The sequence below is a fragment of the Saimiri boliviensis genome, chromosome 7 (assembly GCF_048565385.1).
Source record: "Saimiri boliviensis isolate mSaiBol1 chromosome 7, mSaiBol1.pri, whole genome shotgun sequence".
In the NCBI taxonomy this organism is placed as follows: domain Eukaryota; kingdom Metazoa; phylum Chordata; class Mammalia; order Primates; family Cebidae; genus Saimiri; species Saimiri boliviensis.
The window spans coordinates 23,765,116-23,784,098 of record NC_133455.1 but is presented as its reverse complement, the minus strand read 5'-3'; the positions used below and the strand labels follow the sequence as shown (position 1 = coordinate 23,784,098).

The 18,983-nt window shown below is 46.3% G+C and overlaps 3 protein-coding genes across 7 annotated transcripts in view; 1 reads left to right on the top strand and 2 right to left on the bottom strand.

The window, feature by feature from the left end:
- Window positions 1–13,261, bottom strand: part of KCTD10 (potassium channel tetramerization domain containing 10) — a 29,628-nt gene extending 16,367 nt beyond the window's left edge. For both annotated transcript variants that reach the window (XM_010342894.3, XM_003932274.4), the window contains exons 1-2: window positions 13,180–13,261; window positions 5,096–5,309 (exon numbers count right to left, since the gene is read on the bottom strand). In XM_010342894.3, coding sequence (XP_010341196.2) covers window positions 5,096–5,309; window positions 13,180–13,182 — 217 coding nt within the window. In that variant the 5' untranslated portion in view covers window positions 13,183–13,261. The remainder of the gene's footprint in view (window positions 1–5,095; window positions 5,310–13,179) is intronic.
- MMAB (metabolism of cobalamin associated B) overlaps window positions 5,333–18,983 on the bottom strand; it is a 103,559-nt gene continuing 89,908 nt past the window's right edge. The window contains exon 10 of the transcript XR_012518342.1: window positions 5,333–11,369. The gene's annotated coding sequence lies outside the window, so the exon portion shown is untranslated. The remainder of the gene's footprint in view (window positions 11,370–18,983) is intronic.
- UBE3B (ubiquitin protein ligase E3B) overlaps window positions 13,350–18,983 on the top strand; it is a 58,621-nt gene continuing 52,987 nt past the window's right edge. For 2 of the 4 annotated variants that reach the window (XM_074402265.1, XM_074402266.1), the window contains exons 1-2: window positions 13,350–14,021; window positions 17,506–17,603. The gene's annotated coding sequence lies outside the window, so the exon portion shown is untranslated. The remainder of the gene's footprint in view (window positions 14,022–17,505; window positions 17,604–18,983) is intronic. The other 2 variants (XM_010342896.3, XM_039471570.2) reach the window with 2 other exon arrangements.

Genomic DNA, 18,983 nt, shown 5'->3' with positions numbered 1-18,983 from the left:
TGGGTCTTTAACAAACTCATGTCTCATCATGATTGCTGGAAGCAGAGCAGCAGCATCCAGAGGCAGCAAGTTCCAGCCCCCAGGATGGAATCAGTGCTGCTTTCAGGGAACCAAGGGAGACGGCTGCTCTGGGCGTCAGGGGGACTGGGCCACTAAGCTCCCCTCCTCCCTGCCCCCTGAGCATACCACGTGCTTCCTCTCTCCCAGAATGTCTGACCTCTTCTTTCCCCTCTCCCAGCCCCTCCAGGGAACCTTCACTGACCTCTCCTTGCCATACTAAGGTATTTCTTCTCTATATTTTTGTGATTCCCAAACATCCTTGATCATAAATGCTACCCAAGGTTATCTGTGAAAAATTCAGATTCTAGAACTTGGCCTCATTCCTGAATCAGAATCCCTAGGGCAGGGTCTCCAACCTGCGCACTTTGACATTTTGGACCAGATCATTCTTAGTTTGGGAGGCTGCCCTGTACACTGTAGGGTATTTAGCAGCATCCCTGGCCTCTACTTACTCGATGCCAGGAAAACCCCACCCCCAAGATGGGACAACCAAAAATGTCTCTGGACATTGCTAAAGGTCCCAAAACATCACCCATTGGTTGGGCATCACTGAGGACTCTGAGGTATCAAAAAGCCCCATTAAAAACCCTTAGACAAGTCAGACTGAGAGAAGCTATTTGCAACAGTGGACCCCAAAGAAATAGGATCCAGAATATGAACTTACACAAAGTAATAAGAAAAGATGCAATCAAGCAGTTAAAAGATTAAACCCAAAAGACCAATAAACATAAAAACATGCTCAACATACCAGAAATGAGGAAATCCTGAATAAAACAAGGTACCGTATCATACTCACCAGATTTGTGATTAAGTAATTAAAAGGCTGGACAGTATCAAGGGTTGGCAAAAATCCAGACTTCTGTGGGGAGTAGAAGTTGCCATAACCACTCTAGAAGGGACCCTAATGAAGCAGAAGATGCTGCCCCCAATTCCCTTCCTGGGAATAAACTCTAGGGCCGAGCTCCCAACAGTGGGTAAGATCATAAAGCCGTAGCCCCTGAGATGGCTGGGGGGCGTCTAGATAGTCTGAAGCCCCCTCATTTGCCAAAGCGAAAATATGATTGTCTACATGCGCCAGGATGTGGCAAAGGTTGGGCAGCACTGCACAGAGAAACTCCCACACACGGGGAAAGTGTTCCAGGACGCTGGCATTCCTAACGGTGAATGCCGCAAACCCTCTTCGTGATCAACAGACGATGGCTCCGGCAGCAGTTGTATGCTTCTAGAATGGCAACTCTACCACCGGGAAAGCTCCTAATGAGAGCTATTTAGTTGTGGATTGATCTCACAAGCATCATGCTACGTAGATTGATCCCAAAGCAAAACAGATACAAACTGTGCAGCACTATTTACATCACGTTTAAAAACACACCAGCAGCGCCTTATTTAGGGACATGCACAGCTGTAGTAAAAGCAATACCTGGAAAGATCGACACCTGTGGTTCTCAACGCTGGCTGCGCGCTAGAATCACCAGGAGAGCTCTTCAAAATCCTGCTGCCGGGCCACACCCTGGCTGGGACCCAGGCACCAGTACTGACCTCCTCAGGTGACTCACTCTGTAGCCAAGCTTGAGATCCACCTAGTGACCCCGAATGCTTACCTTTGGAAGGGAGAGAAGCAAACAGAGAAGGTACAAAGGGGCCCCACAGGTACAGGTCACACTTTATGCCTGGGCTGAGCACGGTGGCACAGGTGAGTTTGTTATATTATTCACAATTTAAAAGCTCTCAGGTGCTTCAGAATTTTACAAAAGAGTCTTGTCATGTAAGGTAGAAGGGCTGGAGATCTCAGGGAAACCCTCAGTAACTGCAGTTTTCCCAGGGATCAGACTGGACTCCTCAGTGTTCTAGGGGAGTGTACGATCATAAAATGAATGACTCTTCAATCTAGTGTGCATACTCCCTAATTCCAAAACACATTAGCGAGACATTAGAAAACATACAACAGGGGGAAGTATTATACTAAGCAACAGGGATGAAACAGACCACTACAGGCAAACGCTGAACAGAATCCACTGTGAAAGGTGCTACCTAAATCCGGGACCAAAGGTGATGCTGACCAGGAGTCAGGTGAAAATTCAAGTACAGTGGGAACTGAGCCTTTCTGGAAAGAGTCTGGGAAAGTCCTGCTCACTGCCGCAGCATCCTCGCCTTCTCAGAAAAGCCATCGCATGGTGGTAGTGTGGAACTGTGGGGCGCTCATCCCTGAAGGCCAAGCGGGCGGCCTCTCCCTGCATGCTGCTAAGACCTGCTTCTCTGCAGCTCCTCAGCTGCACTCATCCCCTCAACATTTAGACTCGGAAGGAAGCCATCATTAACACTTCCCATTTACTGAGTTCTCCCAACATCTCAGGCCCTGTGGCAAGTGCTTTCCAATGTCCTCACTCAATCCCCAACTCTGCCAAGTGTTATCGTTCCCCACTGGGGAAGGAGGAAAGAGGTTCAGAGAAAAAGCCACTTGTCCCATGTTACATTATCAGTAAATGTCAAATGGGCCAAAATTAGCACAACACGTAGACAGAACTCCATAAATGTCGGCTGTGACTGTGACCCTGCAGCAGAGCCACGGCCACAGTCAGGACTCAAGTCAGGACTCGAACCCAGGTCTGACTAACATCAACACCCAAATTCTTGGTTTAGGGATTACTTGCACACAGTACAAAACTCAAACAGGTAGCAGAGCCCCGAGCAAAAAGTAGACTATTCCCCCCATGCGGGATGCCAGGTCCCCTTCCTGAAGCAATCGCTTTCTTCGGCAACATGAAGCCTCCACTGTTCAGGACCTTCAAAGCCCCTGTCCTTTATCCAGCAAGCTGTACTTCTGGATTCACTACCGGGCTGAGCTGCACTTGGCATTTCTGCCTATTTGCAGCAAACTTCATTGCAGCTGACAGGCTTCCTGCCCACAGGCCAGGGTGGAGCTGCAAGATGCAGGGAGTCTATCCCAATTTGTAGACCCAAGGGTGCATCTGAGGCAACACGTAGGCCATCGGTCAGGCTGTGCAGTTCTCTCTCCGAGGACCAATAGGATTGCTCAGCCAGGCACAGACAATGGCTGGAAGGCCCGATACCCAGCCTACCGGCCCAGGCCTTCACGAGCGCCCCCACCAGAGGGCTTCGGCACAAAGCCAGCTGTTAAACCGTAAGGATGCCACAGTCGAACAATCTGGCCTGGGGCCAGGCCCACATCTAGCCGTGGACAGCAGACAGTAAGAGCTGGCAAGTCCTGGGTTCAGCAGCTTCATCTTTTCTAGTCCCACCACCTTTTGAAAAAACATTTCACCCCTGAGATGGGGACTCCTCACTTGGAATGGTAACAATAGTATTCACCCCTCAAAGCATTCTGGTGAGGATTAAATGAAACCATACCTATTAGCTGCATATGGTGGCTCACGCCTGTAATCCCAGCACTTTGGGAGGCTGAGGTGGGAGGATGGCTTGAGCCCAGGAGTTCAAGACCAGCCTGGGCAACATAGTGAGGCCCCATCTCCACAAAATTCTAAAAAATAGCTGGGTTTGGTAGTGCATGCCTGTAGTCCTAGCTACACAGGAGACTAAGGTGGGAGGACTGCTCAAGCCCAGGAGGTGGAGGCTGCAGAGCTCTGATGGCACCACTGCAGTTCAGTCTGGGGGAGGGAGGGAGGGGGGGGGAGGGAGGGAGGGAAGGAAAGGAGGGAAGGGAGGGAAGGGAGGAAGGAAGGGAGGGAGGAAGGAAGGAAGGGAAGGAAGGGAGGAAAGAAGGAAGGAAAGAAGGAAGGAAGGAGGGAAGGAAGGAAGGAAGGAAGGAAGGAAGGAGGGAAGGAAGGAAAAATGCCATACTAAGAGCTTTTTATAATGGTATGAAGCAAGGGCTGAGCTCCAATTACATAAAACAAGCCAGTGTGCAGTGTCAAAATGACACTGTGTCCCCTGAGAAGCGTTTTCCAGGCAGCACTAGGCAAAAAACATCGCGTAGCAGGCATTTAGAAGGTGAGCAGTCCTGCTGGTACCACTCCATGCTCTGTCCAGTCAGGGACAGGGGGACAGAGGAGTCCATTTCTTTTTTGATACAGCATCAGGCCACCAAGCTGAGGCTTTGGAGAAGAGGCTTCCACTCAACTTTCAAAGCAACTCGGCGGCCTTTCCTGAGCCCCTCCAGAGATTGGGTGGGGTACAAGAAAAACCACAACAATCCTGGTTCTCAGATTAACATCTGGTTCCTCCGGCAGCTTGGGGTGCTATTGTCTTGATTTCCACACACACTCTCCGGCAATGTGGGGTGTGGCACAGCCAAGGGGATCCTCCCAGTCATCAAAAGCTAAGTGTGAGATGGCAGCCCTGGGGCTCCAACCTCAGTTCACTGCTGCCTGACCGGAAACCGGAGTTGACAGGAAGCGGAACCTCCAGCCCCACAACCTGGCCTTCCCTAGGACACAGAGAAAAACACCCTCACCAGTGGGCAGACCAAGCTTCGGCCCTCTTAGGATCAGAGATGAACTGCGGGACACCATGCTTAGGTCCCTCGGTCCCACCCGCTTATGTGAACACTGAGCCACCCTCCCAAGTCAATGTTCCCAGAAAGGTGGGGCGGCAGCACAGGCCAGTCTTAGAAGCAGGAAGGCAGGGTCAAGGTCAAGCCAGGCTGTGCCCTGGCCTGGTCTTAAGCAATTTCAGGCCAAGGAATGAAGGACAGAACTATTTTTAAACCTCATGTGACCTGCCCATAAACCCAGCCAGATAGGGATGGAGCGCCGATGCTGGGGGCTCTTTGATCATTCCAGGTGGGTAGGAAGTAGTTATGACAAGACCCCTCTAAACAATTCTTTGCCTTTTACTAACGTGACTTTCCACAAGAGAAAGAAAAATGTGTGTGTAGGTATGTGTGTGTATATATATATATGCACCGACCACATATGGATGAATACTATGTGCCAATGACCCCATGAGGAGGTACTGTCGTGCCCATTTCACCAGAGGAGGAAAATGAGACCAAAAGGTTCAGCCACTTGGTTAGGATCACCAGATACTAAATGAGGAGCGTGGCGGGTTAGCTTACCTTCACTATCAGTGAGCACTTCCATGCGCCCACTGAACATGGCCTTCAGCATGGTGTCCTGCTTGGTCAGCGTCTGCATGGTGGTATAGTAGAGGGCTCCACCCACGTTCAGCTTCACGTATTTGGAGCTGGGGCTTGTGCCCTTGAAGGAGGTGGTGCGGGTGGCAGCTGCTGGCACCGCTGAGCTCACCACACTTTCTCCTGACATCTCTTCCTGCCGGTGGAGAGGACACAGGGTCAGGACATCAGGCCTGGCTGACTACTTTCAGCCTGTGGACTCCACCTGGCCTCCAGATGTGTTTTGCTTAAGCCATGCATACACAACATTGAAAAGTTTGCTTCCAATGTGGACAACTAAGGAACACTCACAGAAAATTCTGGACATTTGGCTTCTATTAGAATCAGAGGTCAACTGGACTAGTAAGGCAACAACTGGTGGGAGCTGGGGTACTGAATGATCCCTAGAGAGGGCCATGCATCCCCTAGCGTGTCCCTAACCCCACCAAGATAGCCTCATACGCTGACCTCACCTGCTGACCCTGAAGGCAGGCACAAGTTTGCCACTACCCTTGTGTTATAAGCACTTCCATTCTGCCTAGCACCTATACAAATGAACACCCTGGCTGCACCCTAGAACAGCCTAATGCACTGCCCAGGTCTCTTTACGTTTCCTTATTGCCATGTACCACTGAATAGCTAGCTAAAAGTGCCATCTTTCAGCTGCATCACAGATGAAATAAGCTTTTATGAAGTTGAATGGGATTCCAGCTCACACTCCTATCACTTCCTGTGGGAAGAAGGTGTTTCTGAGGACTAAACAACAGACACGGAAACTTTTGGAACCAAGTTTTTGCAAAATTAGACCTCCTAGACTAGTGCTGCCCAAAAGAGCAAGATCCCACTGCAATCTCCCTGACACCATGGCCGACTCTCTGGTACATCTCAAAGAAATGGACACGGCGGCAGATTTAGGCAGGTCTGGAAACTGAGACTGGTATCTGGCACATAGGCACTCAGAAAATATGTCTGAAATGAACAGGTAAAATTGTAGAGCTAGAGATATGTAAGGGTGGGCAGAATCATTGTGGAATCTGGGGCATGGCACAGAGACAGAGAGGCAGCCCTGACAGCTAGGAGCCGGCCTGGCCAGGCCCCCACAGCTGGCCTTACCGTTCCCATTACACATCACCCATTTTTCACAGCGCATCACCATCAGACAAGGCCACTCTGTGACCTTGCAACGAGACAAAAACAAGACCATTCAGTCATGTCTGAACACAGACAAAAACATAAACATTATCCAAAATGCAAAAATGACCAAAGATCCCCCATCCTGGCTAATATGAGTTGCAGCTGCTGCTTTACCAATTAGAGGTTTAGCCTCCGCCCTTTCTTCCTGCTTTCAGGACAGGAATCACTGAGACCCAATCATAGAATTAGCCCGGCTTCCCAGCCACACTGCCATGTTGGCTAGGCTGGTCGCAACCTCCTGACCTCAAGTGATCCGCCTGCCTTGGCAAAGCCCCACTTCTCTGAACTCTCTCAAATCACCCAACACAAGCCCAGAGCGCTTCTCTGAGACGTCCCCAGGTCTCCCTCAATGCAACCAGGAAATAAACCCAACGTTGTTTGACTACAGGTATGCTCCTTGCGGTTTTTGGCTGCAGTGCACTGACAGCACACAACTTTTTTGAACTATTCCCTGAAACTGAAAAGGAATTGCTTTCAAACTCTTTATGCCTTTCTAGCTTTTCCAGATTTTCTATCATGAATGTGTACTATGATTATACCTGATAAAACACAAGTGTGATTTTTGTAAATGGGATGGGGAGTAAAGGGTGGCAGCCCACAACAGCAGAGGCAATGAGACAGCTGCAGACAATATTCAATTCAAGGCTAACCAACTCTTCTGGTCAACTCTCCCCACCTCCATGGCCACCAGGACTGTCCTGGATATCACCTGCCACATCAGGGCCTTGCAGAGTGAAACATAAAGAATGGCCTCCTGGAAAGGCATGTTTTCTCAAGAAACAGTTCCTTTTTCATCAAGAAAGTCACAACAAAGTATATTTTCGAAAGCTCAGGCTTAGCTCACCTGGGTTCTCTGCTGCCTGATGCCAAACATAAAAGGGGCCCAGAGGAAGGGGTTGCCCCTCCCTTCCAGCTGCCCTCTGAAATCAGTCCCCAGAGACCTCACACTAACAGTTATGACCAGCCACCTCCCTCAGAAAAATCCTTTGTCCATGGGATGACAGGATTAGTTTATTGAAATACCATTTCCAAAACTGAAGACCTTGAAGGGGGAGAAAAAAGGCTTACTGTCATGGGTGAGGGTGTGTGTTAAGGAAATTTCCCCCAGAATGGAAGTACTTTTTAAGCACCCCTTTCAGATCTAATTTTATATAGTAAAAGTTTATTATGGGAAATGCTCTAGCATTTTATAAGGCACCTACCAAGAAACAGACAAAAAAGTACATAAAGTATACTTCATGTGAAGTCATACATCATTTGTGTATCTAAACATAAACAAGTACAGTAAAAATATGATGTGAGGGATTTTTTTGAATGGCATACTTGCATAGGACACTTACCATAAATGCAGCATGTGGGCCTGGAAATTGCTCTGGGTGAGCGAGCAGTGAGTGAAGGTGAAGGCCTAGGGCATCACTGCACACTACTGTGGAAACGCTGCACAGGGAGGCCACACTACAGTTATTTAAACGTTTTTTCTTTCCAGAATAAGTTAACCTTTGCTTACTATAACTTTTTACTTTAAAAACTTAATTTTTTAAAAATTTTGGACTCTTGTAATTACACAGCTTAAAACACATATTGTACAGCTGTACAAAAATACTTTTTCTTTATATCCTTAGCCTATAAGCATTTTTCTATTTTTAATTTCTTTTTTACTTTTGAAACTTTTTGTTCAAAACTACAACATCCACACACATTAGCCCGGTCTACACAGGGTCAGGATGATCAGTATCACTGTCTTCCACATTAGTCTGTCCCATTAGAAGGTCTTCCGGGACAGTAACACGCATGTATTGTCATCTCCCATAACAATGTCTTCTTCTGGAACATCTCCAGAAGCACCTGAGGCTGTTTTACAGTTTTTACTTTAAAAAAAAAAAAAAAGCAACTAGAAGGCAAATATTCTAAAATAACCATGAGGCGTAAATACACTAACCAGTAATATATCAAGTTTATTACTATTATCGACTATTATTTACTGAAATCAGTCCCCAGAGACCTCACACTAATAGGCAGCGACTGGCAGTGAAGCAGTTCTGTTTACACCAGCATTACCATGAACACACTGCCTGCTGTGCTACAAGTGAAGTCACAGCTACCATACCACTGGGCTATAGGAAGTTTTCAGTTCCATTATCCTCTTACGGCACTGTTACATATACAGTCTGTCACCAATCTGTGATTATGTGGTGCATGACTGTACTTAGTTTGGGCTTTCCAATACCTTTTTAAAGATACTTTGCACATAATAAAGTGTATTTTAGATGTAGAGTTTGATGTATTTTGGTCAATACTTGCACTTGTGTAGCCCCCCACTCCAATCAAGCTGTCTTGGAACATTTCCATGGCTCTAGAAAGCCCCTCAATGTCCCTTCACCACTTAATTTCTATCACCATATGCCTTAAAAATCCAAACAATGCTGGAAGACAGCTACCGTTATTTCCGCTTTGTGCATTTGGATGCCAGAGTCCCAACAGGGTCAGTCACTCTCCAAGCCAGGAGTTGAGTCAGTGACGGGGCCAGAGAAGGACATAGGCAAGTTGTGGCTGGCCCAGAGCCCATCATGCCAAGTAGATTTAGAGCTATGACATGTAAGTTGAGAAAGACCGGCCTCATCTCCCTTCTTTAAAGAGTCCAAAAAGCCCTGAAAAAAGTTGTGAGGTAAAGTGTGGCTAAGGGTTTGGAGTCAGACCTGCGCTTAAAGGCCCCAGCCCTGCCACTGAGTAGCTGTGTCCAGGGCCAACTCTCGCACGTCCCTCACAGGGCTCCCTGGCTCCGAGAAAACACTTGGACAGGGAACACTCAAGTTATGATGATTTGGGAATGCTCCTGAAGTCTTCCACTCTTTGGAGATTGTTTCCAGCTCTAATGACAGACTAACAGATAAAGGCAGGAGCCATCCAGATCTAGAATGAGACTTCAGATTAGGCAACAAAAGCACTGAATCTTTTTGAAACCCACTCCCTCCAAAGGTCAGTCAACATGATAGTAGGAGAGGCCCTGAGGGAAAAGTTTTGGCAGTGATCATGTCCTTTAGCCCAAGTTACAGTGAACGGAAGCAGTGAAGCATACACCCTTATAGCAAACCTTTCTAGGGAGGACACTCCCTGCTGTTGCGACTGGGATCCTGCCTTTTTTTTTTTTTTTTTTCTTTTTCTTTTTTGAGATGGAGTTTCGCTCTTCTTGCCCAGGCTAAAGTGCAATGGTGTGATCTCAGCTCATTGCAACCTCTGTCTCCCAGGTTCAAGCAATTCTCCTGCCTTAGGGCATGGGATTACGGGCATGTGCCACCACACCTGGATAATTCTGAATTTTTAGTAGAGACGGGGGTTTCTCTGTGTTGGTCAGGCTGGTCTTGAACTCCCAACCTCAGGTGATTCACCCTCCTCGGCTTCCTAAAGTGTTGCGATTACAGGTGTGAGCCACCACACCCAGCCAGGATGCTGCTTTTTGATTTATTTCAGAGGTTTAATTTCATTACTAATGATGTTGGGGAGATGAGGCAGGAGACAGCAAAATTGGTTATGTGAAACAAAGAGGCGATGAATACTTGTGATACTGGCTATGGATCTGATTCAATCAGAAGTTTATTCCAGTTAGATGGGTCAATCTCTCTTCTCTCCTTTCCATCTCCCCTGAATATAATGTTGCTGATTCTAAACAGTGGCTCTCCAATTGGTGACTATTGAAATCATCTGGGAGCTAAAAATTCCTGACACCTAGGTCCTACCATGAAAATTCCAATGTAATTGGTCTGGGATGTGGCCTAGGCAGCAGAACGTTTAAAAACTTCCCCAGGAGATGTTAAAACCCATTAAGATTCCAGCTCACTGTCCTAAAAAGTACTGTACCCCTTATTTAAGGTACCATTAACTCCCTGGTCTGGGCCCAGTGAATTGCCAACCTGACACATAAAAACAAACCCAAACGCCATAAACAAAAGCAAGCCCCCACTTCACAGCTTCAGAGCCACAGCAGGAAGCAACTGTATGCATGCATGAAAACATGAAAAGCAGCTGAAGGGGAAAATAATTGACTGGGAAGGAGGCCCAGGCAAGTAACAGTATGAAAAAAGGCACCAAATTCCTGACTCCACATTTTCTTTTATTTTTTCCTTGAGATGAAGTCTCGCTCTGTCTTCCAGGCTGGAGTGCCCTGGCATGATCTTGGCTCACTGCAACCTCTACGTTCCGAGTTTAAGCAGTTCTCCGCTTCAGCCTCCCAAGTAACTGGGATTACAGGCGCATGCCACCACGCCTGGCTAATTTTTTGTATTTTTAGTAAAGATGGGGTTTCACCATCTTGGCCAGTCTGGTCTTGAACTCCTGACCTCATGATCCAGCCTCCGAAAGTGTTGGGATTATAGGTGTGAGCCACCGCACCTGGCCCGACTCCACCCCTCCGTTTTCTATATGCTTCTTTCTAGAAGTCTTGTGTGCGTGTGTTAAGGAAAACTGAATAGTCCTGGCAAACCTGGATTGCAATCAGTTCCACCACTTCCTTCCTGAAATTTAAGCAATTTAACCCAAGTCTCAGTTTTCTAACTTGTAAAATAGTGTTAAAGCCATAATCTTCAAAACCCTCACAGAATGAATGTTAAAGTATTTGGCATCTAGTCCTTATGTTGTTTCCTTTGGATCTCTCAAACTTTAGGGCCACTGTTTCCCAACCCTGGCTATTAGAATCACCTGAGTGTGCCTAAAAACCCTAATACTAGGCCAGGCACAGTGGCTCACACCCATAATCCCAGCACTGAGGCAGGAGGATTGCTTGAGCCCAGAACTTTTGAGACCAGCCTCAGCAACTTAAGACCTCATCTCAAAAAAAAATTTAACCGGGCGTGGTGGCACACAGCCATAGTCCCAAAAGATTGGCTGAGGCTTTAGTGAGCCAAGATCACACCAGTGCACTCTCCAGCCTGGGTAACAGAGGAAGATCCTGTCTCTCTCTCTCTCTCTCTCTCTCTCTCTCTCTCTCTCTCTCTCACACACACACACACACACACACACACACGCACGCCTGTCTAGGCTACACTTCAGATCAATTAATCAGTATCAATTAATCAGAGACTCAGAAGCGACACACACACGCACACAGGCACGCTTGTCTAGGCTACACTTCAGATCAATTAATCAGTATCAATTAATCAGAGACGCAGAGGCGTGGCTGATGAGTCACTAGTGCTTAAAAAACTCTTCGGGGGATTCCGACGTGGGACAAAGGCTCACTGCCACCTAAGCTAAGGTGTTTAACCAGCTTTGTCTAAGAAGTGTCAGAGATGTGAGGCAAAGCATCACCTCAGGGGATTCCTACAGCAAAGAAGTTTAAGAAACATTGTATTGAGGCCAGTTATAAAACCTTCCCAAACTCAGGGCATTTCTCTAACTCAGAAAAGTCTGCTGTTCCGTTTCAATTAAACTTAGTCGCATCAGTCACATAATTGCAGCATTATTTATAAGACAGCTACCACCAACTGCAACTGTTCCACCGAATGACATTCTCGTCCTGTGTTTAGTATACAAACTCTTGGCCTATTTCTCTCAATGGTCCAGTAAGAAAGATGTTTTATCATCAACCCCACTATTTAGGGGGAGAAAACTAGGAATCACACCTATAAGAGCCCTCTGACTCCCAACTCTTATGCCCCTTTCATGACACAGAATAAGATATCATTACTCTAATCCCTTGCAGGGCTTGTTAAAACAGATAGATGGGCTCCACCCCAAGAATGTCTGATTCAGTAGTCTGTGATAGGGCTTGAAAATTCAGCCATTTTGAACAAATTTCCAGGTGTTGCTGCTGGTGGGACCACAGTTTGAGAACCACTGGTTTATGCTGCCTTCTTCCCCTCAGCTGGTCCTTATTTTGCACAAAATGGAGCAGACTAGTCAGTCAGATACAGGATAACTGATTTTCCTTCAGCAGCATCATCGGGACTGATTTTCCCTAAAGACTGCACTTTCCAGGGACGTGACAAACAAACAAGCAGAAAGAAGATCTGGGCCAATCTTTAGTCATCTATATCCAGGGACAATGAACTATTCAGGGAACAAACCCTTGAGGATCCCAAGCAGACAAACCTCACAGCGGAGAGACAGATCTTGAGACATCCTCCGCTGCTTCTGCGTGGTCACTTCTGGCCTCAATGGAAGTTACAGATAAGCACCCAGGCGCCAGCTGAGGCGCTGGACTCCATGGCGCAGGTATCCTGACCTCAGGCCCCTGGCATCTCTCCCCAGAATTCCAAGCACTGAACGCACAACCGCCTGCTGGGCTCCCTCGATTTCTTCCCCCACTGGCACGTGTATTCAGACGCAGCTGGAAGCCCCTTCCCCATTTCCTGGAAATTCGGCTACTCCACCCACAACCTCCAAAACCCCCAACCGCTCCGCCCCAATAAATTCTACCTCACCTCATAACCTGCCCATTCCCCTTCGTAATCCTCCAAATCCTCGTTTTCCACCCAAATGTTCATTTTCAATGATATCTCTTTGTTCTCGCGGTTACCAAGCCCCATCTACCACCAGCACTCAGGACTCACTTGGAGACACCCCTTCCTCACGCACACACATGCAGTATTCTACTCCCCAAGCCGAAATACGCTTCCCAGATTCCTAACTGCCAGGGATACCCCCACCCCTAATTCTCCGCCCAAAGCCCTTCCCCCCACATCCAGCCTCTCCCCCATCCAATCCCCCAAATGCCTCTCCACTAATGCTACTGCCCCTCACCGCACCCCCTTCCCTAGGTCCCTTCTCCTTATACTCTGCCGCTGCTCAGTTCCCTCGGCCGCCCGCAGCCCCCAGTTGGTGGGTACCGCCCTCCCTACCATGAAAAGTCGGAGGACGCTGGAGTCTCCAAACCCAGACTGAGAGAGGCAGGAAACACCCAGCTCACGCCAACCGGAGGCGGAGGCGGAGGCGGAGGCGGAGGCGGGGCCGGAGCAGTAACTTCCGCTGTCCGCACCCCACTTCCGCCCCGCAGAGCGCCCCATTTTAAACCATCCGTTGTACGCCTATGGGGCAGCTTTCTTTCCAACCTCCGAGGCCGGGATGGGTTCCCGCTTCTCTCGGCTGGGTCGGGCATTTATCCCACCTCAGCTATTTCAGCTGCCAGAGGGTATGACAAGGTGTGGGGAAGTATTCCTTCCCGGGCAAAGCAGCTCAGCGGAACTGTCATTTTCCTGAACTGGATGATTGCTTCCTGGCGGAGTTCTGAGAGCGAACACCCTGGGGCAAGATGGCGGTTGTGCCTCGGTTGCTGCCCCGGGTCTGGCAGAACTCGAGTGTTTTGGGCTGAGACAGTGGCAGCTGCCGCCCCGGCCCCGAGTGCGGGGACCTCCAGCGAATAAAGGTCGGCCTGCGGGTAGCGAGTGAGAACAGGTCGTTAGTTCTCCGGGTGGTGGGGCAGGGGACTTTGAGGGAGGTGGCTCTAGGGCCGAGCCCCTGCCTGGCCGGGTCGGAGGGGCAAGTGTTGGAATCTGGCTTGTGTGCTCCAGGGGCTCTCTCCGCGGCCCTTTCCACCTCTTTTCACTTTTGGGACGATAGGCCTTTATAAACGGACTAATGCTGGCTGATTTGTTCCTGTGGTTGTTGATGCCGAGGAGAGACGCCGGCCCCAGGAGTCATCTAAACTGGAGTTCGAATACTATTCGCTCTCTGTGTGACTTGGGTGAGTTCCCTCTGAGCCTCAGTTTCCTTCTGAGTAAAATGGAGTAATTATCAGGTTTCACAAAGGATGTGAAATACGTTTCAGTACCGTGCCTGACACCTAGCTCTGAATAAAGAAAAACTTGGCCGTAATTTGACTCCAGATTAGTCCCCACAGGCAACGTTGCATTCTCATTCTCAGCTTCTTTTTGTTTTGCTGTTCTGTGAATGGGGGAGCCCTGGATCTTGTTTTACTTATTAATAAATAATTGTTTTGTATATACATGAATTCAGACTCAAAAACATCCACCTAGATAGGCGGTAGCGTTCAATAAATAATAGCTGTTAGTATGAATAGTCTCTTTAAGTCCTGTTTCCTATTCTTTAAATAAAAATTAGATTCTTGAAGCTGGACGCAGTGGCTCACGCCTCGTAATTCTAGCATTTTGGGAGGCCGAGGCCTGAGGTCAGAAGTTCAAGACCAGCGTGGCCAACATGGTGAAACCCCATCTCTACTAAAAATACAAAAATTAGACAGGCATGGTGGTGGGTGCCTTTAATCCCAGCTACTTGAGAGGCTGAAGCAGGCCAATCACTTGAAACCGGGAGGTGGAGGTAGCAGTGAGCTGAGATGGCACCACTGCACTCCAGCCTGGGCAACAAAGTGAGACCCCGAGTCAAAAAAAAAAAGAAAGAAAGAAAGAAAAAAAGATTATCGAGACCTAATAGAGCTGTTGAAGAGACAAGTTGGTTAAATGTCTGTACAGTGTCTGATACACGGTCTGCCCTGAATAAATGGTGGTGGTCATTAACCTGGTGGCCCAGCTTCTCCTACAGTACGGGGAAAATCCTCTTGGCTCAGTAGCAGTTGGTATTTATGGTGCTTCAGCTTTGGGAGTATAGAGTGAAGACAAGAGTCTGAATCCTGTCTCTTAGTTATTACAGTCTTGACTCTGCCACATACTAATGGTCTAAACTGGACTGGAGGAGATCGTGAATGATCCTCTCATAGGACTCCTGTCGTTATTAGATGAAATCACTTACAAAGGACTTGACACATAATGGGTACTCATTTACTTTTTAAAATGATGTTGGTTACCACCAACCTCTTATTTTCTAATTTTTCTACCTATATGAGTCTTGTTTTCCTAGATTGCAAGCTTCTTAAGGACAATACAGTAAAGTTCACTTACATGTTATATGCTTTTGGATGTCCATTATTATTATTTTCTCATTTAATCCTAATCACAATGTTGTGATGACTAAACTGAGGTACAAGAGGAGTAAATGTTACATTTAATCCTTTTAGCAACCCTAGGACATAGACACTATTATTACCCTCGATTTACACATAAGGAAATTGAGGCCTAGAGAGGATAAGTAACTTGGCCAAATGTCAGATAGAATAAGTACTAAAAAGAAACAAGGCCCACTTTCTCTGATGCAAGACTTTTTCTGCTGTGCACAGCCTTTGATTCTCCATGGGATTTAGCAAAATAAGTACTTAATAAACACTTGATTGTGTGTTTTATTTGATTGATGAACTATAGTATCCACTGTGGAGGTAGAGAAGGTATATAGGAAAGGATAAGAAAAACTATAAAGTGTAGGCTATTATACAGTATAAACAAATCAACCAATAACATTGCTGAAGACATGATAATCTCAAGGAAGGGGATAAGAATAGTTTCTTATCCTGGGAGGCCCCCTGGGAGCAGTGAAAGTTTTAAGATAGTCCTACAGGTACTTAGGCACAGTTTGCATGCAACTTTGTTTTTCTTTTAGGAACAGGCTCTCCCTTCCCCTTCTAATTCCATGTACCCTCTGCCATCTAGGCACTGTCTGTCTGCATGGTGTGGAGGGAACATATCATTGTACTCATGACTTGGGCCCTGCTCTTTTGCAGCTCTGAGAAGCTTGAATCTGTTACTCAGTCTAAACAACAGGGCCAGGAGTTCATAGCCCAAGGGACAGGACTGGTGAATCTTAGTGCATTTAACATAGAAAAAAAAGTGAATGGGTGAGAAATGTCAGGCTGCATTATTTCCTACCCAGAGAACTTTAGTGATTGTGCAGGTGGGACCCTCTGCTGAAGGGTTTAAAAGAAAAAAACCATGTTTATAAAAATGTTTATAGACCAGTTAGACTTATTGACTATACACCCTACACTGTGCACTCAAATACCTCGATAGGTACTTGATACACATCATCACATTTAGTCCTCGTTATCAACCTCTAAGCCAAGTAATAGATGCAGATGGAAAGACTCAGGGCCAAGCACCATGGATTGTACCTATAATCCCAACATTTGGAGAGGCCAAAGCAGGAGGATTTTTTGAGCCCAGGAGTCCTGGGCAACATAGCAAGACCCTACTGCTCTAAAAAATTTAAGAACTGTCCAAATGTGGTGATGTGCACCTGTGGTCCCAGCTACTTGAGAAGCTGAGGTGGGAGAATCACTTGAGCCTGGGAGATAGAAGCTGCGGTAAACTGTGATTGTACCACTGCACTCCAGCTTGGATGACAGCAAGACCCTGCCTTAAAAAAAAAAAAAAAAAAAAAAAGGCTTAGGCATTCTCCCTACAGTACATGGCAGAGCTAGGGACTGGCTTCAACTCCTTGTGACTCTCAAAGCCCCTGTTCCCCCTCACTGTGCAGTGCTGCTTCACCATGTGCATTCCTTGGAAGATTTAGAAAATACAGACCAATTAAGGAAAATTTCCCACAATTTCAGTACCTCAGAACAGCCACCGGTAACATGTTGGTATAGTTCATACCAGTTTTGTTTCTGTGCACATGTGCATTTTTCTGATAACTGGGCTTTTATTGGTTCACAGGCAGCCCTTTATTCACTTCTAAGGCATAGACATTTTTCTGTATCATTAAAAATGTCAAACATGGCCAGGCGCAATGGCTCACACTATAATCCCAGCTGAGGGATTATAGACTGAGGAAGGCAGATCACCTAAGGTCAGGAGTTCAAGACCAACCTGAGCAACATGGTGAAAACCCTGTGTATTCTAAAAATATAAAAATTAGCTGGGCGTGGTGGCACGCACCTGTAATCCCAACTACTTAGGAGGGTGAAGCAGGAGAATCACTTTTGAACCTGGGAACGAAGGTTGTAGTGAGCTGAAATCACACCACTGCACTCCAGCATCAGCAGCAGAATGAGACTCTGTCTCAAAGAAAAAAGAAAATGTCAAATATGATTTTCAATAGCTCTTTAACATTCCATGCCTCTAAGTTATTTTTGCTTCCCATCACAACTTTAATTCAACAACAACTTTGGGATTATTTTCAGCATATTCCCTTTAAACTGTGAGGATTGAAGAGATACAGTATAACATTTAGATGAGACGTTAAATAAAGAGGACTGTGTGGTGTTTTTAAAAAACCATTGGCAATGTGGTTATTACTTGTACTCAGGAAAATATATGATGCCACACCTATAAAATTTAACCCTAAGTCTGGATTTTTTTTCTTCTGCTTCTGCCGGAAAAAAGACAAGCTTCTCTAAAGTGAGAAGCTGTTCTCAGCCACGAGTCCTGTGCAAGATCACTAATGATTACCTGGCATTTCTGCAACACAGGAACGTCCTCAGGTGAGATCTCCAGACTTTACTATTGGGGCAGGAAGAGTAAATAATTCAGGAGATGGCTACCTTTTCTCTCCAAGCCTTTTATAGATTGGTGCAAAAGTAATTGCTTCTTAGTGTTTTTTTAAAAAGTCGAAAACCACAATTACTTTTGCACCAACCTAATACCTTACCTCCTGTGGTCAGGTGGGCTCTGCTAGTTTGTTTCAGGGATTCCTGATGATGTTTGACAGATGTGAATCACTGTTGAGAAGGGGTCCCAGAGGTCCCTTGATATGTTCACGTGGCAGGAGGCTAGCACCAACTTTTTCTTTGGTTATAAAAGTGTATTATTGTATTGTCCTTATTAATACTAGTAATAGAGCACACTTACTAAATGCTTTTCAGTAACATGCCATTCATTTAACACCTCTAGGAGATGATTCTGTTGTATTCAATGTTTATGTTAATAATTTTTAAACATATTTTTTAGATTTAGGGAGTACAGGTTTCTTGTATGCATATTATGTTTAGTGGTGGAGTCTGCGCTTTTAGTGCATCCATCACCTGAGTGGTGAACATTGCACCAATAGGTAATTTTTCAGCTGTTACCCCCATCCTGTCTCCCACCTTTTGGAGCCTCCTTATCCATTATTGCACTCTGTGTGTCCATGAGGACCCATTGTTTAGCTCCCACTTGGAAGGGCGATTATGCAGTATTTGGCTTTCTCTTTCAGTTATTTCACTTAGGATAAATGGCCTCTAGTTCTATCCATCCAGCTTTTTACTCTGGATGATGTATTCCCGTGGGTGCTACTTTGAATGAAGTAGCCTGGAGTAGAGATTGTTTTCTGGAAGTCTGGATTTCTGAATAATTCATTTCAGTGTTTATGACTGGGCTGATTGTACATTTGTATAGAATAGCAAAGTCATCAAGCATCTAAGGAAATCATCTCAGTATGGGAGCCTCCGTGGGTTGGTGCTGTGTGCTTTAGGCTGCTAGCAAAAGCTGTCCCTTTAGGGAAAAACAGTTACTGGTGATTTAGATAAAAACTTAGTGTATAAGTTAGCGCTTCTGTTTAGAAAAGTGCCTGTCAGTGGACAGGAGCATTTCTGCAGTCAGGTCTTTATTGGTCCTTGTCAGGATGGTAACTGTAAGGACAATGGAATAAATTATACATAAAACCAAATAAATTCAATGTAGTGTACTGTCTTGCATTCTGAAGTGTGTACCTTTTGCTTTGTTAATGTTAAAATGGCCCTCTCTTTTTCGTGTGCTGTCACAAAGTAGGCACCAGTAAATATTTGTTTAGTGAGTGGATGAATACAATAATGATGACAGTAAATAATCACATTTGAGTTTTCCCTCGAGTCCTTACTTGGAAAAATAAAAGCTGACCTCTCAGT